The 27,766-nt window shown below is 47.4% G+C and overlaps 1 protein-coding gene across 1 annotated transcript in view; it reads right to left on the minus strand.

The window, feature by feature from the left end:
* Window positions 1-27,766, minus strand: part of CFDP1 (craniofacial development protein 1) — a gene marked incomplete at its 5' end in the record, with an annotated part of 65,701 nt that overhangs the window by 21,737 nt on the left and 16,198 nt on the right. Inside the window, one exon of the mRNA XM_082005729.1 lies at window positions 24,493-24,597. Within this exon, the coding sequence (XP_081861855.1) occupies window positions 24,493-24,597 (105 nt within the window). The remainder of the gene's footprint in view (window positions 1-24,492; window positions 24,598-27,766) is intronic.

Below are 27,766 nucleotides of genomic sequence, written 5' to 3' on the forward strand. Positions count from 1 at the left end.
AAAACCTGCCTGAGATTTACAAAATTACCATGGCATCTCTAGTGGCTTGGGCATTTCTTAGAGGCAGGTGTTCCGCATTAGCCACATTCCCCCTTCTCTCCCTTCATCCAGGTTTAATATCAGCAATGAAATACCAACTGCTCCTCCAGCCTTTACTCGAAAGCAGCAGAGCAGGCGTAAGTCTTGTCCCCCTTCTCAATTCTAGCCTGCTGCGTCAATCACTACGCGATATTAAAGCTTTAGGATGATGTATATCAACCAACTGGAGTGGGGGAGAACGGGACCAGAAGGCATTCAAATCATCTGCGCCCTCCCCGCGCCCCAGGGAGGGTGCCCCAAGCCTCCCACGACAAGGAGCATTCCTCCCCTGCATCCCTGCTTGCGGAGGACGGTGCCGGGGGCTGGCCTAGCCGAACAAAACAGAGCAGGATTTGAAGAGGGAAAGAGCAAGCCTGCCTCTGCTCACAGCTAGCCCCTCCTTTCACCCAGCCCTTTCTGACTTTGGACCCCAAGCAGCTGCTGTCTTTCAGGCCTGGGTTGGGATTCCCTCTGGAGTCTGTCAGCAGAGCTCTTTAAAATGGCAGCAGGAATCCTCGCTGAAGGACGGGACTAACCGTCCTTCCTCAAACACCGAGCCGATCAGCTCCAAAACCCTCCCAGAGTCTGCGGTGTCTGCAAAGCAAGCAGCGAGCGTTGCTTCAGCTGGCTCCCAGCGTGGCTTGTTTCATAACACAAAAGGAAGCTTCAAATCCCTCGGGGCTCAGATTTTTTCCAAACTGGGTAAACACATGCAAACACACGTTATTTGCATGCACAGTAAGTGGGATAAAAGATCTGTGGCCAGGTAGGTGTCTAACCGGTGGTCCAGGCGTGCAGTAACTTGTGTGCAATCCTAGAAATCTCAAACTAAAAAAGACTTATCTCTAGACTGACTCTCTGCTGCTTCCAAGTCTCACTTCAAGATTAAAAAGCAGCCTTTGTTGTTTGGAATATTAACATTTCAGAAAAAAAAAAAAAATCCCTGCTCGGCCTCCCCACCCCAAAGATTTGGTTTGTAACCCAAAACATTGGCGCCTTAATACCAGAAGGTCAAAGCCCTCCAGTCATTAGTCTGATTAAATTTAAGAGCCCTATGTGCAGCTGATCAGAGACTTATTCCTTAAAGGATTGAAATGGCAAGACAGCACACCTCAGCAAGCAATCTCATTTAATAGTCAATTAGCAGAGATGTGTTCCTCTAAGCTAAAGATCACTACAGACAAAAAAAAAAAAAGCACCGCCATCAGCTTTCCTCCACTTCTGCTATTAAATCAAGCCAGCTGATCCACTCCTCCAGACTATTGTTAACTGGCACGACTGGGATGCATCTAAAAGTCACCAGCAGTTTTATCCCAACCAGGACAGTAATATTCTGAATAAGCAATATTTTTTAGACTAGAGAGGGACTGGATGGACTCAGAAGCCAAAAGAAAACCCCCAACTTTTTCAATACAATGCCTTCTCTCTGAGCATGTAATTAAACCAGGGTGAATTACAATCCTCCAACAGCGACTCGCCTCGTGGATCCAAATACCTAAACCCCACATGCAGTGTCATACATCTGGGAAAAGGAAAGAGCTAACTAAAGGCAGATTTGCATAGTGTTGATGTATTAGCACCAGCCAAACTACAGATGAGGGCAGGCCACCTACATCCAGCCACATGTTGGTAACAAGCTGCGCTGCGAACCAGAGCACACACCCGAATTTCATAGGCACACGGACATCAGCATAACCAAGAGCACATGGGAGCTCTTCTCTAGAGCTGCCAACCCCAGGGTTCAAAAGCCATGAGTCAGCCTCCGCACCCGCTCCAGTCGAAGTTAGCTTAAAAGCCAGACATTGCAGAAAAATCAGAAACAGTATTAATTTGCCTCCTAGTTGCTTAAGCCTTAGGTTAAGCCAGCCAGTGTGCGTCCTTTCCTTCCAGCCATTAGAGGCAGAAACTTTCTTTTCCTTGCTTGAAAGTTGAAGTTCTTACCTGATCGCTTTCCCCCGGCAGCTGAGTATTAGGAGGAAAATTTGCCAAATATGTGAAGACTTGGCAGTTCAATCAAAGCTAGCATCGCCCCCTCCCACAATCAATCAAATACGACACTGAGTGACTCGGGATTTGCAACAAGAGGCTTGAGCTAGCTGGTTAAGAGTAGAGGAAAGCTGCGGTCCACAACCCAGCAGGGAGAGTCTGATGGAAAAGTTTAGGCCACCAAATCAGTGCTCTTCAATGAGTCCCTTTCCTGAGAGTTTCAGCAGGTAGACTAAAGGCTTAAACTGTCCATGGACTCTGAATGACCATGTTGTGACCACTGACCATGTGAATGACCCTCTAAAATCCTCTATGCTGGAGGAGGTGCAGTGCAATGTCATGCTGCAGAAAAACAGGGTTACTAGTGCAATCCTCCTAGAAGCAGCAAAAGCAGGGTATGAAAGCTCTCAATACTGGCACAGCAGTAACGACAGAACAGAAACCCCAGAGATTTCAGAAAAATGCTCCTCTGATGCAATGCGAACACATGCAATCTGCTCATGGACACAGCAGAGAGGCAATACAAAAGGGTCTGCACCGCCACATTAGGATTCCTCCTGGCTTGGGGGTTACCAAAAACATCTCTGCAGGCTGAAACCTACCCTGGGGACTCTGATTTACTCTCCTGACTTGAAGAACAGGGAGAACCACAAAGGTGCCCAAAGCTTGACAGCCAGCCTGGTGACAATGTGGAAGGAGAAATGGAAGCTTACTTTCTCCTCTTATCATTGCCGCGCTGACTCTGCACAGAGGGAACAAAAGCAAAGCAAGACTGCCTGAATGCCCTTTTTCAGCAGCAGAGCTAAACAAGGCCAATTCTGAATGCCAAAAGGCTGTGGAGTGAAGCTGCCACTAGAGATGATAATTTTTCACCATATACCCTCGCTTGAAAGTGGCAACAAGAAGAATAAATTCTGACAGAAGAAAAACTGACAGCTCTTTCCATTTAAATATATGCCTAAAGGCACATCTTAGAAGCAGGATTCTTGCGTTATGAACAAAAAACCCCGTCAGTTTTCTTCACCCCCATAGCAAAATCCTATGGAAACATCTACCAGGTGGGGTGAGGCTTACCTGAGCAGATCCTGCTGCGTTCAACTCCGTGGAGAACAGAGCAGATGGGAAAGTGTGCGTTAGTACAATCCCAAGTAACCACTTCAGAAGGCAAGTATTTATTTTACCTGGTTCCTCTGCTTTATAAATTTGAGGCAGAATTTCCCTGCTGGCTTCCTGACCTCGCACATTTGGTTGAGCCGAAGGCATGAAGCAGCAAGCACTTCTTTCAAATTCAGGAGCAGCAAAGGATTGGTAGGGCATGAACACATGAGCAGAGGGACCAAAGTTACAAGGCAATGCTGGTTTATAGCAGGAAAGGTGACCTGGAGGTATTAACTCTCAGAATTAAACCATTGCAAGGAATGATGCTGCACTTCAGAAAAGGACAGACACAACCCCTCAGCCCTCCATGGGTGTGAATGAAGCACACCCTGGGACCTGGGGGAGAGTACGGGGAGGTGAAGCCAAGTCTCACAGCAATCTCGGAGGCAGAGTTCAGGAGAGCTGATGTGTACTGTCTCCTAGCTACACCTGGCTAGCAGGATCAGCTCCTCTTCACCTCGCACTTCTTGCCATAAGGCCCTGAGGCTGTTGCTAAAAAAGCAAAGGAATCAAGGCACAGCAACAAAAATCCCTGATCTGGATTAGGCATGCAGCCAAGTTACTGGCACTGCCACAGCACAGTCAGGCTTTCTCAGCCAAGCCGCACATACAGGTAGCGTACAATCCAAATGAAAAATCAGACAAATAACAAAGGGTACTTTAGCTGCAGGGTTTCCCCAAGGCCTTCACCCTTCACAGGGTGGCTATAACCAGAGCCACACGGAAAACCCAAGCCGGGTTAGAGCATGCCAGCAGTGGGATGCACAGATTCACTCTACGCGCCAAAGCAGTGCTGTGCCTGGGCTGCTTGGCACTTTGGCCACCCTCCACCATGCAGACACACTGCCTTAGTTGGGGCTGATGCTCCTCATGCCCTCCTCACCCACACCACGTGCATCTGGTGATACAGAGGCTGCTGGCTCTGGTGTGCCCAGCTCCCCCCCACCCCCCCAAGTCTACTGATGACAAAGTCAGAGCTTTCTATGTCCAGTTAATCTATTAACAAAGCAAGCTTCCCAACACATCAGTTAAGTCTGTTATGCCATATACAACGAGCTCACCAGCAAATTCCCTTGAAGCAACTCCATCGCTTGTTTCAACCTGCCAGCAGAAAGATGAACAGCTGGCAGGAGCACATGAAATACTGTTTCAGGCTGCCCTTGAGAAGGTTGTGTGGGAACCGTTCACACCCTTCTCCTGGGCACACACTGGTGTGAATGCAGTCTGTGCACTTCTCATTTTTATGATCATGCAGCTACAGCAAGGGGAGCATCTTTGTTCCTGCCACATGTGTCTGCCTTGAAGGGGACATGAAAGCTGCGGGGTTTGTTTTACACTGGGATTCATGCCTTTCCCCCCTTCCTACATTTTAAAACATAAACAGCTGGAAGCCCTAAACTATTTTCCCCTGCTTCTTTTTGGTTTTGTTTAGGACAATGTTCATCTGGTCCTCCCTGATTTTGCCAGATAATTTTCTGGAGACTCAGGGATGGTTATTTTTTGATTGAAGGGCTGGAGTGCCACACAGCTAATGAAGACATCCTTTCCCCAGAAAGGGTTTGATAGTGGAGACAGCCAAAGCAAGCGACTACAGGAATTTTTCAAAGCTTCTTGCGTTACAGGCGCAGAGATCATCCTCCCCTTTGTTGTCCACTTCTAAAGCATACAAAGCCCCATATATTTAATTCCCACATACATTGTTCCATCTCCTGCATTGCAAACAAGGCTATGTCATGAGAACTCCATCACGGCACATCCTTACCCATCAATTTTGGGAACTAGGGCAGGGCTGTGGTTCACAGCAAACCAAGAGGGACATGGTTTTATTCCCTGTAGGATCTCCACATGCTCCCCTACCCCCACCACACACAGAGGAAGCAGGGGGGAAAAGAGGAGCACGTTAGACGCTTCAGTCTTTGGTCTTTTTCGCATTTGCAAATACAAGTTTCTTATTAAAAGATAAAAACCCTTTCATCCTCTATACCTTGACCTAATCTTTAAATACCTAGTGAAATATAAGTAATTGAGAGATGCTTTTAGCAGCTGTGGGCTCAGTCATCCCTTTCATGTACAGAGACAGGAGCTGACTAGGACTAAGGATTGCTTAACTTAAAACTGACAAAGTTTGATCGCTGTGCCTGGCAATGTCATTAAAATGTCATTAAAAGCAATGACAAGACTGACATTATCTAGCTGCACTGTAGCTTCTCTAATTTTTTTTTTTTTCCTTCTATTTAAATGCTCCATTCTTCAGTTCTCACTGCAAGGATCTGAGTCAGGAAAATACAGCTCAGGCTGACATCTTCCAGAAGTGGCTGCTAAAGCCCAGCTTTTGGGGTGCCGAACTTAAGGCACTTGAAAGGGCTCAGCTTACAAAGCAACACAATTTCCTGAGAACAAACACGAATAAAAACACTCCTCGTGCATCATGTGCTGTGCACACATTTGAGGCTTCAACAAGGCACTGCTTGATTTCTCTAGATGTAGGGCAATGGTGCTAAACCACCTTCTTCACCTTTCACAGCCCACAGCCAGCTCTGTTCTTTGAGAAGTGACTACACAGTGGCAGTAAGAAACTGGAACTCTCCCACGTGCTCCAGGGACGCCATGAACTACAGTTTCTGCTCCAAATGATGACACATGTTTCCCTGAACGCATAGAATTCATACCCCTGCCCCCTCAAAATGTCTTAAAAGCTGCTAAGTGGCTCTGAATGAGCGGTGGTTGAACAAGGGCATAAGACAGAACCAGCGAGTTGCCAAAATGCTTTCTCTCTTTAAATAGGAGAAAGCACCATCACCTGCACAGACTTGCTCCAATGCCCAAATTGCTCTCACTACAAGATGTATACCTTATTTCTAGCTCCAGCTCTTTCAATCACTGCTTACAGTTGCTTCTCAGTGGGCTGGGTTAAAGAGCACATCCCTCAATGGAGAATGACATCCTCGTGCAGAAAACTACAGGCTCAGGTCAAGTCATATCATACATGATTCTTTCTAACCCGAAAGCTGTACTTCAGCTCCCACGTTAATCAGAGCCACCACGTGATCCGACGACAATTCATGTTGTATTTTGTAGTGGCGGTGGGACCTGTTTCCAAGTAACAGGGCTAAAACCCTTGGGCTGCCCAAGGTCGCAGAGGATATCTCCACCGTGGAGCACACTCAGGCACTTCTGCAGCTGCTGCTCTGAACTCAGCAGAGAGCATACAAAGCCTCCCAGGGGATCGCCTTGTACATTAAATCTGGGCCAGCTGGTTTCTCTGCTGTTGTAGAACAACTCTAAGCAGAGCTCTCACATGGGCCGACAGCAAGGACACAGGCTGCAGCAGCACTGCTTATGTCCCACAGCAGAGATGTTCTCCCCAGCTCCCTGGGCTTCACCTCTCTGCTGCTTTTGCCCCGCAGAGACGCATCAGCATCACTGACAGGTTGGTCCTACGTTGCCACCAAGCCTCAGTGCTGTTCTGGACTTACCTCTTCAGGCTGCCAATTTAACCACTGGAACTCCAGAGAGGCAGGGACCTACCTCTTCCCCCCCTGTCCCCATCCTTCAAAGACGACAGACATTTGCTACCAGCCAACCAAGAACAGTGTTTTCATCACCAGATGTTCTCCTTGAGCATCTTGTCATCATAGTTTGTGTTCTTAAACCCTGAAGTAACAAGACGCTTGCTGAAAGCTGATGGTCAAGCACTTGCACAGCAAAATCTAGCTAGGCCTGGACACTTTGCAAGTAAGATATTGTTTTATTGTACATGGAAAAAGGTAAGAAAGCCCAGCACTGGGCATAAACAAGCTGACTGTATATAATGGACATTGTTAGGTGTCTGAATAGGTCACTGACTCAAAGGAAAGTTCAGCTCCACAATGCAGGTCTTGAGCTCTGAATACCAAGCAGAAAGCATCCCTGTGCTCTCATGCCCCATGCATTCAGCACAGCTGGATATTTTTGTATTTCTCACTGTCCATTTCCTCCTGAATTTCCCTAGTTTCCTTCCATTCGTGTTACAAGCCTTTGTTCTTTCTCTGCCCTCTTCCTCCTACTATTTTGAAGAGTACAGATGGAGTCTAAGGGTGTGGAAGCAAGCAGAGTCAAAGCATGTTAGAAAAACAACTTTCTACTCATAGTAAAAATAGGAAAAAACAGCTCTAGCATTGTATGGAAGTATTGACCCCTGTTGCAAGAGGTAGGACCCTGCCAAACTGCAACTTCAGCCATAAAGAAAGTTGCATGTTGAGTTAAAAATAGGGCCCTCTATGGAATTAATTTTGTAATTGCTAGTTGTTCAAACCCTGTATGCGGGGCTTTTCACCAGGACTCCCATCATCCATCATGGGGGAATATTCTTCTTCCCATCAACAGGTCTCAAAACACCACAGCAGCCTGTGCAGTAGAGTTACTCCAACTTTGAACACAACTTAACCGAGACACTGTGAGCAACTGGTCTGAGCATTGCTACAGTCCTTCAGCATAGGAGGAAGGTATTCACACATGACAGCCTCGGTTTGTGTCTGACACTGATGAGCTTCTACTTTGGACTCGGAGAAGTCACACATTACCCGCTAATGACATGAATTTTGTAAGAGGCATCCGCTGTGAAAAACAAACCCAGAAGCTGGGTCACTGATGTACAGCTCCAGGCATGTGCACTGGCACCGGGGAAGCCCAGCTGGGAGAAGGACAAGCTGAGAGAGGTACTCACCGCAAAGATGGAGGGTTAGAAAACAGCACTAAAGACAGAGCCAGGGAAATGCTGAAAACACCTACAGAAGGAGTTGTCCAGTTGTCATTGGCCTCGCTTTGCTTCAGATTTCATGACTAGAAGTGCTCCCCACCGAGGTCCAAGACACCCACTGATCTTAGGGGTGCTCTGGGACCAGCACAGACAAGCTTCATATTGTGCAAGTTTGCTACAGCCTTTCTTTCCAAATATTCAAAGACAATCTGCATGCATTACAGCTAGCATAAGGACTCCTGCAGCACTTAAGACTACCAGAGCTGTCAGCTCTTTCAACAATAATAATCACCTGTCAAAAATGCAGATCAGACTGGAGAAGACATAAGGGTTAAAAGTGAAAAATATTAATAAGTACCTGGAGCTGTAGCCAAGGCAATCAAGAGACTCAATTCAGCTGCTTCAGTAAGTAGCTCTTAATGCAACATGTACCTCCTCTAGTGCAGGAGTCCTAGAGTGAATTTTTGCCTGTGGCTTTAAGTTTGCTAATAAATAGCCTATGCACTTGTGCACACAATGAACATGAGGGAGGGAAAAAAGCGAAAGATTTCAGATTGCAACAAGAACAGCATTTGTCACTTGCTTTAGATGGTGTGAGAGGCAGTTTCCAGGCTCTTGGACTGAGGAAGAATATTTTCTGTTCCATTCCTGATGTGCTTGGCTGCCTTCTGCCAAAACCTGTTTTAAATCCATTAATGAAACTAGGCTGAGTCTGCATAACTTCTTAATTCCCCGGTGGAAAAAGGGCACTTGAGCATATTTCCAGGAATGACAGGCACCCACAGTTCCCACCATTGTCATGCAAAGCATTGCTCTCTGGCCAGCTCCCTCCTCAAAACCCACTTTCTCCCTGGAATATCACGCCAAGTTATCACCAATTGCTTTATGCAGAACACAGGAACTCGATGAGATTCACTTTTCTCTTTGTAGCAGCACCTCACTGGCTAGTCCCGCACTGCTGCTGTGTTTGCAACCAGTTTCATACACATCAGTGAGATCACACACGTGCACATGGATCGGGTGTTGACATCCATCTGCTCAGAGGTCACAGATGGATCTGCTCCAGGTAGTAAAAGGATGGAGGGAATCATAAGGAAGGCTTTCTATCCCTGCTTGCTCTAAAGGGACCCACCCAGTACCACTTCCATTCCCCCCCTCCTCAAGAAGGAAGCACAGAAGAGCAGGGACACATCCCTCCAGCTCCAGGCGGCATGGAAGAGCTGGGGAGATGCTCCTAGCAGGAATGAGGTTTAGCAGCTCCAGAACCGATCTTGCTTCCAGGAGCTGAAACGGTCCCCAGCAGAAAGCTGGTGGGTGGCTCTTTGTAGATCTGAGCACAAGTGGAGAAGTTGCATGGGGGAGAAAAAGACCTGACCTACAGGACCACAGGTGGGTAAAGACTTACCTGTGTGCTGGCATTTAGATTATAAGCAAGGCCCACCCACTTCCATACAGCAACCCCCAGGATTTCCATTTGCAGGAGTTGAAAACCTTTAAGGACAGGGGCCACTATTGGTCACAACAGGAGCTGTGCCTAGGACAGAGCCTTTCTCCAGAGATCTGGAGAAGAGATGCCAAATGCTTCTTATAGAAAAATCAGAATTATTCCACGTTTCTATGAAAGGAACACTCTCTTTCCCAGAGTTTTAAGGCACTAGTAGACTACATTCTTTCAAAAATTAAGTTAAAGGAACCAGCAACAGCTAATAAAACGGGCACCAGTTCCATTACAGCAGCAGTATTTTTTGGCAGAAGTATTTTAAGGCTAACCTCCTGTTCCATGAACAGTGGCAGCCTAAATGGGAAGGATTGCTGAGTCAGCTTTTGCTTTGGGCTTCACAATGTGCTCTATGTTTTCCAGCAGGCTACAAGCTGAACATAAGAGCTTTGAAGAAATGTGGAAAGAAATATATGAAGTTCAAGCCTCTGTTTAATTAAAAACCTGAAGAAAATTATATCACGATGTCATAGGTCTGAGTGAGCTATGACTGCAAAGACCTCGGGCACTCGCAGTTGCATATATGTGACTACAGCGATGCTCTGTTGGGACATGAGATATTTTTTTCCTTCCAACTGTACGCACCAAATGATGTTCTCCTAATAGTCACCTAAATATACATGCACGTAGAGCACCCTTCAGAACACTAGATACTGCAAGTCATCCATTGCCCAAAGGTTGTGGCTAATCTAGGACCTTTTCTCTAGCACTACCCAAGAGCACACACATAGGGGAAGATGAAAGTTCAAGTTCAGAATGATCCTTCCTTGGTGTACCTTCCCTGCCTCAGGAAATCAAGCTCATTTGGGAAAGAGGAGGATCTTTAAGACTGAAGTTCCTTCACAATTTAAACCACATCTACCTCCTCCCTGACATTGGGTCCCAGAACTCAGCTGTTGCAGAGCTCTTTTAGCATGTGACGCTGGCAGTCAGGCTAGTTTCAGCTAAGTGCACCAAAATAGCTCAGCAAAAAGATCCAACAAGCATGGATGTGAGAGGAATAGTGGGAACACAACAGCCAGTGGCCAGATCTTCTGGCTGACACTGCAGTGGAGCCTCAGCCTGAAATAAGTGTCAGGTACAGGACCACTCTGCTAACAGTACCTTTTGCAAGTAGCCAGGAAAAGCCTTTATGTTTAAATAAAGGACTTGGCAGAGAAAAATCACTTCCTCTTATTTACTCTCTCCACATTATGTGAAACCTCAGCTGAATTAAAAGACTGGGTTGCCATCCCCCTCCCCTGCAGCCTCTCAGTGTGGTTTGCTTTTTTTACATGAAGATAGTTATCCTAAAGCTTTATAAGCTTGCTTTTGCTTTACCAACTAAACATGCTAAGGTGCTCAAACTCTACAGGCAGTAGTTGCTAGAGGCAACTAGCATGCACACTAACTCATGACAATGTGCTCCCATGCCACTACCTGATGCAACAGATGCCGAGACCCTTCTGGCACAGGACAAAACATGAGTCCTCTCCTGGACAGCTTTACCTTGCCCAGATAAGTCCAAGCTACGCTGTGCTGTTCTCCGCTACCCTCATCAACAACTACTCTTGGATTTTGAACATTTCTCCCAGTAAGAGCTATACCCTGCACTGGAGCAACCTGCAAAAATCAAATAGCCATCGACTACTAGTTATATTGTAGACTACACTTACTACAACCAGTTAATGTAAAAGCTGGCGTTGAGATGCAGAAAATATCTTACAGTCAGCTCCTCATCTTCACAGCAACAGAGGAGGAAGGGGGGGCTGCAATACCCAGACAAAGCACCAGATTCACTGCTATACAGCCAGCCCGCGTGCCTTGACAGGCACTACCCAGCAAATCCCATTCGTGGAGAGCTTATTAGACCAGGCACAGCAAGGCACAAAGCCAGCTCAGAATGGGATGCAGCACAGCTCAGACTGCACAAATCTAGGCCTTTGCTAGTAAGCCCTCCAAAAACTGGCGGGTACGCTCTGTGTGGAGCCAGCTCAGGGGTCCGCAGGTCCCTGTTACAGTTTATTCACTAGTCACATGATGGCTGCCTTAATGGGGAAGGGGCAACTGTATGCGCAAGAAACCCAGTGTGTTTTGACCGCGTATTAACTCTGCATGTAGCTCAAAGTCTTAGATGGATCGGAGAAATGAGAACAACACTGAAAGTTACTTTAAAAAGTTTCTCAGCCACTAATTGTACCTTCTGGATGACTGTTCAACTTGATTAGCTGACTGAGAACCACACAGCAGAACTGCTCAGTACTCTCTAAACTGAGGCTCTAGAGATGATGACGACCTACCACATCCAAATCACCATGCCTCGAGCATTTCCAAGGAACAAGGTCTTCACCTCTTCCTCCACAGCAATCAATCCATAGGCGCCTGCGTTTCTGGGCAGCTGCTTTCTTTTCAGTTACATCACAAATCAAAGTAAATAAACTCTGTCCAGGGCCTCTTCCCAAGACTCAGTCTGAATCTTTCCTTTCTCATTTTCAGCCCCACACATCCACAGCCTGCGGACCCAAAAGCACCCCGTCCATTACTTCTGCATCTGAAGCACGTTATCACCTGGCAAAGCCTTTTCTTTTGTTTTGCACAACACCGAATTCCCCACAGCATTCAGCATATTCTCTGAGCTAATGCTTCAAGGCTCCCAGATTGTCACAGCCACAGCCTTGTTATATCAGTAGCAATATTTGAAACCAAAAGGCCCTCTCCCTCCAACACAATCTGTGTTTCCAGGTTTACCACAAACAGTAAAAAATGCATGCACGTACTCTTGGCTCAAGGTGCACATATGAAAACAGATTCACTCATGCATCAGCCAAACAGCTGACATCCATCCTGACATTTATCTCCATGTACGAGGAGGAAAGATGAATCACTCGGAGCTATGCGGCTCTGGAGTTTGCCCTTGGTCAAGCTGGTAAATGTCGTAAGTCAGCCACTGTGCATCCTCGAATACAGAGACAGGCACCTAGAGAGAGCTGGAGAGCAAGAGGGGCAGCAGCAACTTCCTCTGAATTAAACAGGCATAAACACAACTGCATCCTAGTGACACCTAAATAAAACCCAGAAGAGCAGAGCTCAAGCAATTTGCTGTATTCTGGGAAGTTCTGGCGTATTTGTTTCAAACAATTTATTCAACTATTAGCTGCCGCAGCTAATTAACATCAAAGAAAGGGGAGGATTCTTCATTTATTGAGGTCTTCCACTCAAGATTAGCTAAAATCCTTTACGAGAAAGGCCAAATGAAGGCCACTGGTTTGGCACAGGGGTGGCCAGGGAGAAGTGTGCTGTGCAGAAGTTTAGGCCAGACAAACTCACAAGCATTTCTGGCCTTCACCTCTAGCAGCCAGGCAAAGGTTGTAGCTGAAAGTCATTGACTAAAGAGCTACCTTGCAGGCTTGCCACACTAGGCATGCCCAATTCAGACAGGATTTTTTTGTTGTTGTTTTATTAAAAGCCTCTTTTCATATACAATCAGACTTTTCACATAAAAGTAGCAGCATTGAACCCAGCCAACACAAAGGCTACAGGGAAAGCAAGGGCTACAAGAAGGGCAATCCAGAAGCTCGGGATCAACCTCAGAACGGGGAAACCTCATCTGCCAGACTTCCCAGGCAACCTCAGGCAAGCCAGCCTGCTGGTGCCTTCACTTCTCTGATCAGCGATTAGGATGAAGACATTGACCATAGTGCAGTGATGAGGACCAGGCAAAGGGCATCTCCAGAGGGGTACACAAACAGGAGAGTTTGTCCCAAACATTTTCACCTATTCCAGTCATGGTTTTGGCTACCTTCAGCACATATCACGAACCCACTTCTTTTGGTTCAAATTGTCTAGAGAATGATACTGAAGTCTGGAGTCCCTCCTGCAAAGCACAGCTCCTGGCAAAGAAAGGACACTGAGGGTTTGCATTTTGTCATTGCTACTCAAAAAAACTAGCGGCAGAAAGAAGCTCGGGTGGGCTCGTAAAGGTGCCATGTTCCTGATGCAGCTGTACATACTGCTCAAAGCTGCTTCAGGCTGAGAAGTTTGTGATGGCTTAGTCTGCCAGCATGGATGAAACTGGATGGCACTCAAAGCCCTCCTTTTATTTCAGGAACAGATCTGACTACAATCAATCTTCTAGTGTGACTTGGGACCCTGCCCTTTTACTGGCTAAAAAGTATACAAACTGACTGAGGTCCCCATCCCAACATAAGCAGGGTTCAGGATTCACTCCACTGAATCTCCAGCTACTGAGCTCTTGAGGCTTCCAATGGGATGAGGGGCTTAGATCTTCTGGGAGTCATCTGTCCTACAGAGCAGGTAGTGGCAATAAATCTGCGTATTGTGAAGGTTTTTTTCCTCCCGTGTACTATACCTAGCTGTAAACCATGAAGCCAAGTCTCCAACAACAAATGTGCAGGCACTCTCAAAGCTTTCCCTGTCACCGTGAGAATGGGATTGCTGGAAGGCCAATCCGGCTTGCCTTGGCAGGCCTCTAGCTCAGGGTTGTACCCCATAGTAAAGTTACGCCCAGCACAGACCGGGGCTATGTTAACTGGCAATCAACGCTGCAATGCAACACAGGAGGTGTGGAAGGGGGACAAAAAGCAAAGCAAATGGGAGAAGAGGCAACTGCAGGGTTTGATTTGGGAATCCTAGACGGACCATTACTTGGGAGTTTCCAGGACTGTCCCAGGCTCCCCCAGTTCGTAAGTTTATAACTGCAATGGCTGATATCCAACCACTCCCCTTCCCAGTCTGTCATACATCAAGCAAAGCAGACGGCCTGGCACAAACATGAGCGTGTGTACGGAATGTGCCAATTTCTGCCTGGGTTTTAAGCCCCAGGACACCACACTCAAGGTTTCCACAATCTGTGTCAGATCTTGCACAAATTTATATTCTCAGTCCTGTCAATATGATCTCATTGCCTCCTAAAGGAAGAGCGTGGCCAGAAATCCCATGGCCAAAGACAACACTCATTTATTTGTTTACAGGTGTCTATGGTGCCAATGCCGTTCTTCCCAAGCTTCGCCAGACCTGACACTGCGTCCCATACTCATTACAGACTACTTCAGCAGCTAAAGAAACACAGCACAAATACCTACCAACCTGGCACAACATGAGCACAGCAGGCTGTGGAGCAGGAAAGTATCAAATCTGACTAAAGAATCCCCGTGCCACGCAGAGACAAGAAAGCACTCCTTGTAACAGCAGCACTACCTACTTCTCATCCAGCTCACCTAGAGCTAAAGGAAGGAGGCAGAAGGCAATTTTTTTTCCAGGAGACAGTTGTTTTGTTACAAAGGAAGTTAATAAGTCACCTCTGTAGTGTCCCTCAACAGCTATGACCAACAACCTCTTACCAATATTCATCAACACACTTTTACTCCCAAAGGCTTTGGAGAAGAGTCAGTATGAAAAACCCTACCCATTTGTCTGGGTGCAGATATTCTACCCCCATAAAAGATCCGAATACTGCCCTGCAATCACAGCACTGACCAGGGCAAAGCTGCTAAGCATCCTGATGGTCCCGTAGGACTAGTAAAGCTGATGCTATACTACTTCTTCAGAGATTACTAAAGAGTCCTTATTAAATGCAATGGCCATGAAACCATAAAGCGAGGAAGGAGACTGCTATCTTGTACAGTCTTCAGAGGCAGACCAAAGCACACAACCTGTTTTGTACTGATCTGTTTGCAGAGGCCATGTAATTCTCTAGAAGTTGTTTCATTTCCAAAACAAATGCTACACACTCTTCTTTGACTTGGGAAGGTGGGGGGGGGGGGGGGGGGGGGGAAACCCACCCCCCCAATGCAAACAGCCAAACAGCGCTGGCAAGGCTCACAAGTGCACATGTGTGAGCGGGTAAGGAAACAGAGAGCCCTTCCAGCTTTCCAAAGGGTTATTGCAAACAGCAGGGAGGGAGAAGGGATTTTACACGTTAGGAAAAAGACCGTGGTGGTGCTTGTCCTTAAAGTGAACGCTGCACAAAAGGCCCCCGGCCGCATTGTCTGTTTAGCACTTCTCTAATACCAAATGCGCGTTGTACAGTGAGACAGAGACCCTGGTAGCAGAGTGTGGATCACAGGAACTGCTCCTGGCTGCAGCACAGGTCAGCCTGCAGGGTGCTGTACAAACCACTGCTGAACCACCGTCACGTTTTTCTGGCCTAAGCGACTTTGCTGTGCATCATCCAAAGCCTATGGCAAAGCCAAGGACATCCCCGCATACCAGTCTCCAGAGAGTCAGAGATACTGCATATACCAGCTGCTTCCTCAGCCATGCTGCAACGGGAAATCTGCAGGTCACAGACGAAGAGGCAGGCATGCTGCATACCAGCCATAGCGTAAGGAAACAGCACAATCACACTGGAAAACGACTCTTTCAGTGCTCTCCCAAGAAAGTTTAATAATCTCATCTTTCACACGCTTAATGCCTCTGCTAGTTTTTTTGCAGAGCTTCCCTGCGTGAGCTGTACTGGCAGGGACGCAGCTCCAGAGGAGTCAGGAAGGTTAGCTTGCCTCTAGCAGCAGGGAAAGGGGGTAGGGGGAGATGAAGCCTTCGGCTGAATTCCCACCGGCTTTGCATTATGAAAGCACGAGCCGCGATCAGCCAGCCTTTGCAGGTTCGCTTTAACCCCCTCCTTGCTGCCAAACAAGCATCTCAACCTACCCCCTAACAGCATACATATACGGGTGACACAGCATACGCACACTCAACCACAAGGCCAAACAGGGAAGCACCTAAATAACAGGTATTTGCTTGCTTTCCATGAGTATTTTCCAAAAGGTGCAAGTTTCCTCTGCACTTGCAATTCATGGGTGCTGCAAGCCGGCCTGCTGCTTAAAGGAAAAAAAAGGGACTAGTGCTACAGTCCAACTCTGCACATGCCCAGGACTTGTTACTTCAAGAATTGCCATCATTGTTCTCAAGCCAGGCAGTCGGGCGATGAACAGGCGTCTGTATTGTCCACTGGCTGCCTAGAGGCTTATAGCAACAGCGCTGAAGTACGAGTTCCTGAAAGGGTTTCAAAACTGCCACACAAGGTCCGATCAAACCCATATCCATAATTATTTCCCAATAATTGATAGTAGATGCTATGAGAAGATAGGGCACAAAATGCATCTTCCCCTGGGATTCCCAGAAAAAGCAGCAGTCCGCAACAGAAACTTCAAATAAATCTGTTCACTCCCTGCCTCAGTGGGTACAAGAGCATCTCACGCATGTCCTCGCACACCCAGAGGGACGTCCGCTGCCAACATGACACCAGTTATCTGCCTCTGCAGAGGGTCCCCTCAGTACAGCAACTGCCCCAAGGATCGCGCTTGCTCTGAAGAGCGCAACGGCAAGGGCTCCAGGGCAAAGCTGACTGGGCTGTAACCCAACACATCAGGAAGGCTTTGAAATTCCTTGGATAGGGAAATAAAGTACTCCATGGCTTGGCAGACCAGATTAGAGCACCCTGGAGAGCTTAAGACAGTCTGGAGCTTGTTTAAGATGCCCTTTAAGCTCAGTCTGTGCACCAGTTCATTCAAGGCTCAGGGTTTCAGGCAGGAATGAGTAAGGGGTGTGCAAGAACTGGCAGGGCTCTGCCACCTCCACACCAGGACAGCAATAGCTGAAGCGAACCCCAGCCATGCTAACCATCCTCACAGCCAGAAACCAGCAGAGGAAATCCCCACAGCCGCGGAAGACACTTGTTCAGCCGCTCTCAGGCTTTTTCTGGAAACAAACAAAAGAGCAGTTGCAGAGACTGCTGCCAATCGACGAGGTTGGAGCTCTGAAGAGAGACCACATGCCCTTCGAGAGCTCAGAGTAACACCAACATCTCCTTTAAGACAGGAAGGGAAACAGCCAGCAATTTAGTTGGTAACTAACCCTAATTGCTTGACTTCACATCTTGATATCAAGCCAGCCAGCCTGGGCATGCCCAAAACTAAGCCTAGTCCTGCACGAGCCTGACAACCTAGCATGCAGATCAAAGTTTTGGCTAACAAATGTGCTGGAAAGTATTGGTGTGCTAATTTTCCATGAATGAGGCCACCAGTATCTGATTTTTCCATGAATGAAGCCACTAGTATGTGAAAAGTCTGGGGCAACAGGACTGCCTGAAAGAAGGGAGCATCGCTCTGCTCTGACTGCTACTCCAGCCTTACTTAGCTGGTTCATATTTTAGGAAGAATGATTCAGATGAACTTGTTCCTGGATGTGAGAAAAAGGGAGGAACACGAGTGTGGGAAAGCAAGAAGATGTAACACAAGCATCTGGTATGGGGGAGACACTCAAGGGACACGGTACAGCTCAGTTAAAATGCAAGTAAGCACTATAAAAGCAAAATAAGATCAGAGTGGAAACAAATCTTCTTCGTAGACAGACCCACAAGCCATGGCACAGCTGGGAACAGGAGCTCTTAGCACCCACCTCCAATCCCAGGCTTTAACCATAAAGCAAGGCTGCCCCTCTCACTCCAACCAGACCGAGTCTAATATGGGAAGATACAGGGGTTTCCCTTTGCAACCTTGCAAGGAGCCTGGAGTAAAAATACAGCTGGCTTTGTTCCCCATTAGCAGTTAATTTCCTCAATCATTTTCACAGGGGGAGAAAGAGAAATGCTCATGATCTAAGAGATGAAAGCAAATGAAAATAAGCCTCATAAAACCTGTACTGCCCTAAGGCAAAACTGCCCCACAACTTTCATTGGGGAATTATCAAAGGCCTCAGACTGGTGGGGGGTTGTTTGTATTTTATAAGACAGATACTTTAGAGAGTATAAGTCCTCAAATAGCTGAGATTCCATTCTGATGAACCTCCAACAAGACTAGAAAAAGAAACAGCTGATCCCAGTTAGGTCAGCCCAGGGATCCAGCTTAGCCACATCAAGACAGAGGACTGAAGCAAGGCACAGAGCTGTACAGGCACTGCTAAACTTCTTTCCAATGAGATGTCACTGCCCCAAGCAAAAACAGCCACACGCGTGCTAGCATGGCTGCAGGAAAGTGCAGAATGGAGCTAAAAAATCTCATTCATTTCTATTGCAAAATAGAGGCTGGGGTAGAAGTCAGTGACTCATTTGGCCTCAGAACAAGAAAGGATTGCTCCCAAGAGGCTAGTTTAAAAGAAGGATGTTTAGCGCACGTTTTGCTTGGAGTCTGGGAGAGTAGGTATGAAACTTCCCACACTTGGAGCTCTGTTTCTTATCAGAAAAGACTTAACATGAGCGCAAGAGCAAGAACTGCTTGGAGAAGGGGCAAAGACCCAAAACGGCAGAGCTCTCCCACCCACGCTTAAGCAGCATGGGTGACTGCAGCCTTGGAAAAGCCTATCTGCAGGTAGTGGTCAGCTGCCTAGCATAGGATCCAACGGCAGCACAGCCACAGCTCACAGCTTGGACAGCCCGACTTCCTTTGCTTCTCAGTTGGGCTGTGAAGCCCCCGCGGGTGCCCTTGCTGCTGCCGAACCTGCGCCAGCTGGCTATCAGCATCCTCCCCTCTGCAAGGGGGTCTGATTTCATGTGACACTGGAAGCCTCAGTCCATGCTGGCTTCAAGAGCAGATGTTCAGAGGGTAAGGTTGTTTGGCATTCTTTACAAGTGTGCAGCAATCAGCATCTTATTTACTACTGATGGAAACCCTTCTCTTCAATACTGAACCAGCCATCATTTTTCCTAATGACAAACCTCTCTGTCCCCGCACATACAAACACCTTTCCACACCGATCCCCATAGGGTAATTAATTTCAGTCCACCTAGCAAATAAAACCAAGATACTAAAAAAAAAAAAAAAAGAAAAAATCACCCAGCCTCATTACCACATTGATTCAAGGAGTGGATACATATAAACCAGTAGACAGACACTAACAATGAATAATTAAAACAAAAATAAAAACAACAAAGGATCTAAGACCTGAAGAGAAATTACTCACTTGGAACAGCTACCACCACATGCAATCTTTAACAAGTAAAGTGTATGAATAGGAAATAAGTAAAACTGGCTCTAGGGCACATGAATATTGCCCCTGGCTGGTTCATCTTGTGCATAGAAAAATGTCATGTACTACTCACACCCAGACATTTGGCTATGGTGCAAGGGGCTGGATCTTTCCGTCTGGGAGAACAGCACTCTCTGGAGCACAGTAAGGGAAGCGCAGGAGAAGGCTGAGGAGGAGAGCCTTGAAATCGCTAGCAAGAACAGAGCTATTCAATTGCTTAAGTCACTACTGCAAAAAAACACACCTCCAGCTCCCCCAAAGGTCTTGATTACTTGCTTTATTTGCATCCTTGTTCAGCTCATACAAGCAAAATGTGCAAGAGTTTTAGCTAAATAACCACTTGCAGTTGATGCTTAGCTGAAATTGGACTGTAAATTCCTTCTTTCTGAAGAAAAAAAGCCCATGGGATTGCTGTGAAATGAAGTTGCTCCCTGGAGGCATGTGAGTGCTACAGCACTTGCTCTAGACCACCTGAGGTTTACAGAAGCTGTGAGTCAGTGCCTGTCTCATCAGTGTCCACTTAAGATCTCAAGTAACCAGTTTTGGTCATGATAGCAAATGGATCCAATTAGTTTCAGCCAACTCACACAGAAAGCATCTTTTGCAAGAAAAAGCTTTGGATGCAAAGCAGCTCGTAGGAGTAGCCAGGCTGGAGGAGGTGGTTAGCTTAGAAATTACAGTCACAGGTCAGGATGCTGCAAACAGGCTCCAGATTCTCCCCACCATCCATATCCTCCCACAAAGACTGCCACCATCCCACCTCCTGCACATTGAAGATGGGAGAGAAGCCATGGACAGATGTCTTCCTGCTGGAGTCCCTCTACTCCAACATTAGCATGCAGCAGAGTAAACTCTTCTAAAAGCAAAGGCCTGAATTCAGCTTTTCACACCATTTAACGGTCAGTCCACATGAACTACTGTAGACTAGGTGAGGAAAGCATCCATGATGGAACAGGCTAGTTTGTCTTGCTTTCTTGGTTCAGAGCAAGTATGTGTCTCTGGGTCAGAGCTTTCTTGCAGTATCTCTTCCTGCTGGGTCTTGCACCGAGGTCCAAACTGTCGCAGACTAAATTCAGCCCCAGGGGTCAGCAAACACCGCACCTCCTGAACTCCGTGGGAGTGGTGCCTGCTTGCTTCAAAGGCAAATTTTACCCTGTGTTTATGCCAGCCTAGAAGGCATGAAAAGGCCTAGCAGGTCACAAATGCACCACTGTAATTTCAGGCAGGATCAAACAGAAAAGCAACAGCTGGGCTGAATGAGCAAGTCCGTGTTTAATTACAAATGGTTTTGGTAATAAGCAAAGGCAAGAACAAAGCCAGTCAAACACCTCCCTTTTTCTTCCTGGCTCCTGTTCAGGCCATGTAGAAACAACTGCCTAGAGGAGAATCTCAACTAACATCCACCAACTACATTTTTTTCATTTTCCGAACTGCTACGGCAGCACTGTTCCCTAAGCAATGCCGCTGCGCTTTGACAAGTGTCAAGGACCAAGGGGCAGATCGCAGCCGCTCCCGCTGAAGGGCTCGGGTCTGTGCAAGTATTTCCCAGCCTGTAGCTCAACCCCCGCTGTGCCGCTGTGTCTCAGATCACACATGCACAAGTACACGCACACAGTCATTCTGCAGTAAGCTGTGCAGATGATTTCATTTGCTTTAACATCCTCTGGATATGAAATGGTAGTTGCAAAATAGGATTACTAGCCCCGAGGATGATGGACCCAGCTCACAGGTCCTGCCTGGCCTGGGGAGGGGGCAGAAAGCAGCTCTTAGCACACCAAGGATGCCCACAGAGCTGACTGACCTCTCCAATCAGGTCATGCCAGGAACGACTCTTGCTGCCCCCAGAAGTCCCTGGAACACTGGTAAGGATAGGCAATGAGCCCTAAAACACACAGACAGATTTAGCAGGGTGGATGGAGGGCTTTTTTTGAATGCCAGAAGCCTTCCACCAATTTTTTCTGACAATGAATGAGAAGGAATCTGTGGATCCCCTCATCACATCTCATACGTCTGAGAGCATCAGTGAGAGCCTAACATAACCCAAGAGCACAACAGAAACACAGCTGGAACACAGTATCAACCCCAAGCCCCTCCAACAAACTAACTGCTGACAGACCGCTGCCTAGCTGGGTGTCACAGGAGGGACAGGAGGGGAATCATGGGAAGGCTGGGAAACCTTCACATCCCTGGGAACTAAGGGCTTCTGACCTTTCTAGCAAACCCCACTGAGAACTGGGTGGGTTGTTTTGTACTCCTGGCTTTAATTACAGCCAAGTGTTTAAGTTATTCTTCAACCACCCCCATGTCCCTCACAAGCACAAATCTAGCTTTTTATAGCACATCCGGTATGTATGCTAAACACATTCAGGAAATGCACTTTCAGCCCCAACCATCCCTTCCCCTGGACCACTTAGGCTGCAAGGGTTTGTAACACGGAGATGTGGAACCGGATGTTTGGTTTTGTGACTACTGCTTTCCTGGATTACTTCAGTCTGTTTAGAGAAGGGAAATTAAATAAATGCAGGGTAGGCCGGCTGCATCCAGAAATAATGCAAGTTGCTTGCAAGGTGAAGAAAGAAAAGCCAGATGGAGAGGTCGCTCTTAGGTGCTCGAAATCCATGCATGCATAGCAAGGCTTTTTTTTTTTTTTTTTTTTTAAAGCTGACAAAAGCTTCTGAGGGCTGACAATGGCTCACAGCACAGTGGGTGTCCACAGGCATGTCTAGAATCCTGAATCACATGTTTGTCAGTGTCTTCTAGTGGTCCTGACCCAGACCAGGGCTCTCCTGTAATACACAAGGGAGAAATGCACTCTCTCCCCCAAAACTTCTATTTTAAGTAGCCAAAGGGTACCAGCAAAGAACCATCAGGCTACGCCAGGCTCCCTCAGTACCCAAGTGCTGCTCTAGCACATCACCGAGGCATGTGGCTCTTTGCTCCAGAGGAGCGGGGCTTGGACAATAGCTTGGCTCCAAGTCTAAAGCACGACATTTATCATTTTCTTAATATAAGGGACTCGCCTCTGGCTTTAAGGAACACTGCAAGCTTGTTAGTAATTTTCTCACCTGAAAATACCCTGGCTGACTTCCCAGCTGGAAGCACCCTCCTAAGCCCAAAGGCAAATGAGTGTCTCGGACTGATCCCTGAGACTGCCAGCACACAATCTGAAGGCAGAAAGCTCCCTGGGGCACTCACAGACCAGAGGGCATACGCTGGCCAGGCTGCCCCAGGCAGTCTCCTGCTAAACTCTCAAGAGCGCTGGGCTGTTCCATACATTGATCAAAAATATTGCTGCTGTAGTATCACTGCACAAAACCAGTATATTCTGAAGCAGGTTGCAAAAGGGAAGGCACATGAGGCTGCACTGCATCAGGGTTTGCTGCTCTGAAGGAAGACAAGATGTACAAGCCTATGGGATTCTTCCCCTCCCTTCCCTGCAACCAGGCCACCTCATATTCTGGGCGAGCAACTGTCCGTAGGACATCACACATCAGCAAGCTGAATGATGACCTAATTAAGCTGCTTCCAAAATAATCACACTGGGGGAAAGTTAAAGGAGTCCTTGAAGTCATTATTTCTGATATTGATTGTTATTCCATTTTTTCCATATTTGATGTGGATTCTTCATTTCAGATATCTGCAGCATTGATTCAAACTGGGCTCTGGCTACTTCTCCTGGGGGATCAGAGCTCCAGCACAAGCAGCTGTGCACCTTGGTAATGACTAGGCTGTGCAGGCACACTGGCCATCCACCTCCTCCCCTGGGCCAGGAAGATACAGAAGGAAATACAGATTTCAGCAGAGCAGAAAAGTGAGCAGCCTGTGGGGCGTTCCCAGTGGGCTACCAAACCTGTCTGCACTCAGAGCAGCAGGGCATTTGCTGGGGGAACTGGAAAGCAGGTCTGAAGACATGGGACCACCAGCAGTGTGCATGGCAAGGAGCTGCCCTAGCTTCAGCTGCCACCCAAACCACCTCTGTGGCTGCCCAGATTGAACAAAGAATGCCAGTCCAACTCAAGGCAAGTTTTTCCAGCACAAAACCTGGTACACAACACTTAGGTTACGATTACTGACGTCTGCAGGGACAAACCCTTGTGCAGCGTGAACAGCAGCAACAAGACTATGCTCGTCTGTGCATTCATTCATCTCGGGGAACAGCAGCTGTCAAGAGTCACACACATACATACTATGCTTTCACTACCTTGATCTAACTACAAGCTATGCAACACTTAGCTGGAAAAATGAGTGACAATCCAGCTGCAGCAACTGAACAACAGCCTATCTTGGGGAAAGGCAGCCTTAACTCACACTAGGGAATTGCTCTTCAGCAGATGGAAAGGACAATGTATTTATTTGATGGGTGTTGTTTTTATGTGACCAAATCGTAGGCAGCTTATGTCTTTCAAATATAAATGCAAATGACCAACTTAAATAAAAATCATTTTTGGAACACAGAAGCATCTCCTCTATTCCCGAGAAGCTCATCAAAAGCCACACAGAGTGGCATGTCAGATGCACAAGGGACCTGACCTCTTTGTATCTTTGACAAGTATTACAATAATCTCAGAATTAGGTGTTAGAGCTTGAACAGAAAGTGACAAATCCACAACAAAATGACACTAGAGAACATCAGAGGCAAAAGCATCTCTCCTTTAAATGCTCCCCCAGAGTTTATAAGAAGCCACAGCCCAGCCTGTCATGGCTTTTTATGGTCCCGAGAACCACCTTTCAAAGGAACTGCAGGCAATCTCAGGCATGTTCCTTGGCTACCTGCAGTTTCATTAAGCTGCTCAAGATGTTCAAAACAGTATTTCCTCACTAGGATGAATGATTAATGAGGATTGAGAAATTCGAGCCTGAACCTACGAAGTGAGTCACTAGGACTCATGTGTTGCTTCCCCCACTTCCCTCCTCCCCAAATCATCCACACCCTTCCAGGCCTAGTCTTGCTCCCACTGAAATCCTGCAGAAAACAAATACCCATTAGTTTAAATACCACAGAGCCTGTATTATCAGCTCGAGTGCTGTCTTTCTCACTAAGGGTCCATACCAAAGCAGAGAAACCACATACCCAGAGACTGTCGGGAGGGAAGCTGGAGCTGCTGACTGCCATTTCTCTTGCTGCTTCAAAAAAGATTTTGCTTCTTTTGAGGTCGAGTCCACTTCTTTAGTCACTCTGTTGGAAGAAGAGACACAAACCAGAAGGTAAGGAAGAGCTGTATTCAAAACAGCAAAAATAAAGATCCTGCAAAGAAACACAGAAAACAGGTACAAAAGTCTCCACACCACCTGCACAGAGGTTACATCTCCATCATCTGCAAGCTGGAGAAGAGAACATGCATCCTAACATTTCATACCAGTGACAAACCCTCTATATTCATGGCAGAAAAAAAGGAAGAGTCGCTAATTAGAGCTGGGGGAGCAGGGGACTTTTTTTTTCTTCAAATGAACAGGAATGCTTATTCATTCAAACAGACCTGTCTTAGTAGCAGCTACTAAATGCTCTGCTCAGGTCACTGGGAGCAATTCCAGGCTCTTAACCAGGCTCTTGATTTCCTCATTTGTTGGTCAGTGAGGCAGGTCTTCTGCCACAGCTGTTCTGCCACCCACATCTTGCAGCCCACGACACACAGGCTTGGCAATATCTGCGACCCAAACCAGAGCATAGAAACTAGCTCCGAGGGTGGGGAACAGGAGAGAAAGCTCTGACAAGGCAGAATGCAGAAGTTAGCTCTCATTTTCTAGTTAATTTTTATTTGGGGCCCTGAGGGCACAAAATATTGAACTTCAGAAAATTATAAATCAATACAGCATCTACAGCAGGGAATGAATTACAAACATGAGAAGGAATCTCTAGAAAACCACTCAGTAATTAATTGTTAGAAAACCCCAGCTACTTTAGCCCCCTCATTTACAATGACCTGCCTCCAGCAACATGCTTTTCACACTCTCAGTAATTCTTAATGAGGTTGCCCCGGTTTGCCAAGCTAACAATTTTGCTCCCTTGGAGCACAAGCCTGTGAGCCTCTTCGGGACCCTGCAGCTCTGTGGGCACAGAAGCAGCCTGACCCACAGCTTGGCCAGCCCAGAAGGCACGGTCCTCCACCCCACCCTCCTGCAGCCTGGGCTTTGGGCTGCATCTGCTGCCAGCAAGGGTGGGCAGGGTCATCCTCAGCCTACAGCACGTGCTGATGAGAGGCTGAACGCCTCGTCGGTGAGAAGATCTGCCCTGGTTACAAGCCAGGCTAATCGCTGCTTGCCTCCTATCCACCAACCTGACCCTGCAACTCCCATGGAGAAACTTGCTGATGGACGTGGAGAACCCTGAGGACCTGTAAACCCAGCTGGGTTACTGGTGAGGAAAGTGCTGTGGAGTTATTCTTTAAGACTCCAGGCATCGACACCGTGAAATCCTGCTTGCACACAACCAGTGCGCACACATCCCTGTCCTGACAGTGAATCAGCGTCTAAAGAAGCAGTTAGGGAAGAGAAACTGTTCTTCCTCCTTCCCCCCAGACTGCAAATACAGTGGAAAAGGCACATTCAGAAATAAGGATAAATTCTTGTGCCGTACACCTCCTGCTCAGCCTTGTTCTGCCAGTGCAGGAGATTAACCCCACTTCCCCTGCTGCATTGTTAAATGCCTTTCAAACTCGTGGCAGTCATGCGGATAGAGACAAATCCCACGTTACGAATATTTAGAAGTGTTTGCTGATCAGACTGGAAAGGAGTGGGGTGGGAAAAGGAGAAAAGCAGTTTAGGAAGAAACAAAAACCTTACTACAGCAACATCACAATTTAGGGCATCCCAAACACACCACCCAGTCATAGTCCTGGGCAAGGACGGTCACATCATGCAGCAGCCATACGCCAAAGGTTACTCTTTGTAACCTCATTCTGTATCCATGAATTTCCTTCGACAGAATAAACTTGGTGTCTTCACCTAGTGATTAGCCAGAACTCCCCACAGAGTCCTGCCGAGCCACGAGTGCCGGGTTCAACTTCATACAATCACACAGCCTATTTATTTTCAAATGCAGTGTCCAAAGAACCATCTCTGTCCACTGCCCAGCTGGGGAGCAGCACCATTTCTCATGCACTCTGCAGCACCGGCTCCCAGCATGGCTCCCCTCCTCCTGTCACCCCTGGTGCGCAGGAGGCACGCGAGCCACCGTGAGAAACCTCAGGCAGACCCCAAGCACGCAGAAGTTTCAGAGGCGTAGCACAGTAACCACATGCCCTGGAAAAAAAAACCAAAACAAACCAAACCCTCTGCGCTGGCCTCAACACAGCCACAGGACCCACTCCTGGATTGGATCCCAACTGTTAAACCCTGCGCATTTCTGGGACTTGAAGAGTGCAGGACCAAGAGGAGGCAGGGGTTGGGAAAGGAAGCAGAAGTCACAGAAAGCATGCCTGCTTGTTGCACTACAAGATGACAGCTCAGTTCAGCTCCCGTAAACCTACAGGAATGCAGCAATTAAACAGCTTACAGGATCTGGACATGCACGATGGGCAGCAGGTCTTCAAAGCCTGTAGCAGAGCTAGGATCTAAACATAGAGCCCCTTGGTGCTAACCTCATGACTACCTTCCATCTCCTCCAACCCAGAGACAAAACTGAATGATGTCCGTCCCACCAGCTGAGGTATAGGAAGGCACGAAGTTAAGATGCACATGAAAAATGGCTCCAGGGATTTGGCAACCTGCAGTCTAACAGACTTAACATGCTGTTGGTTGGACCGGCGCTACAAGCCACAGCTCTGGAAGCCAGAAGATGGTCAATCCCAGAAAGGGTGAGAAAGGAGAAACCTCTACCTGCTGTGGTCCCTCAACATGATGTGCGGGGAGGGTCTGGCTGGCACAGCCCTTCAACGACAGTCAGTTCAGCAGCAAAGAAGTCACTTTGCTATCCAGGGGCACAAGACAGGTTGCTACCAACGGATTACTTAGGCTTTGATATTTGCTTCCTCCACCACCTCAGGGTACCAGCAGCAATGGCTAGGCACAGTATGTAACACTGCTGAAGATTTTTTGCCCCCTCTGGCCTGCCAGCCACTGCTCAAGAGTGTATTTTGAAGCTGTCTGCTGAAGCAACAGAGCCACAAAGCTGCACACAACCTGTTCCACCAGAACTGCCCAGCTGGTATGCATCAGAAACGTAATTAAAAGTGACCTTTCAAGGCAATTCCATCACAAGACCCACTGATTGCCTCAAACTGAAACAAAAGCAGCTCTGAGGCAGGCTGCTGCTGGGCTGATGCCAGCAGCAACTCCTGCACCACTCCAACAGGAATGACAAAAGAAAGAATATTAAAGGGCTTTACAAGGTATTAATTCAAGTTACA

Source organism: Phaethon aethereus (assembly GCF_964289735.1).
Source record: "Phaethon aethereus genome assembly, chromosome: 13".
Taxonomy (NCBI): domain Eukaryota; kingdom Metazoa; phylum Chordata; class Aves; order Phaethontiformes; family Phaethontidae; genus Phaethon; species Phaethon aethereus.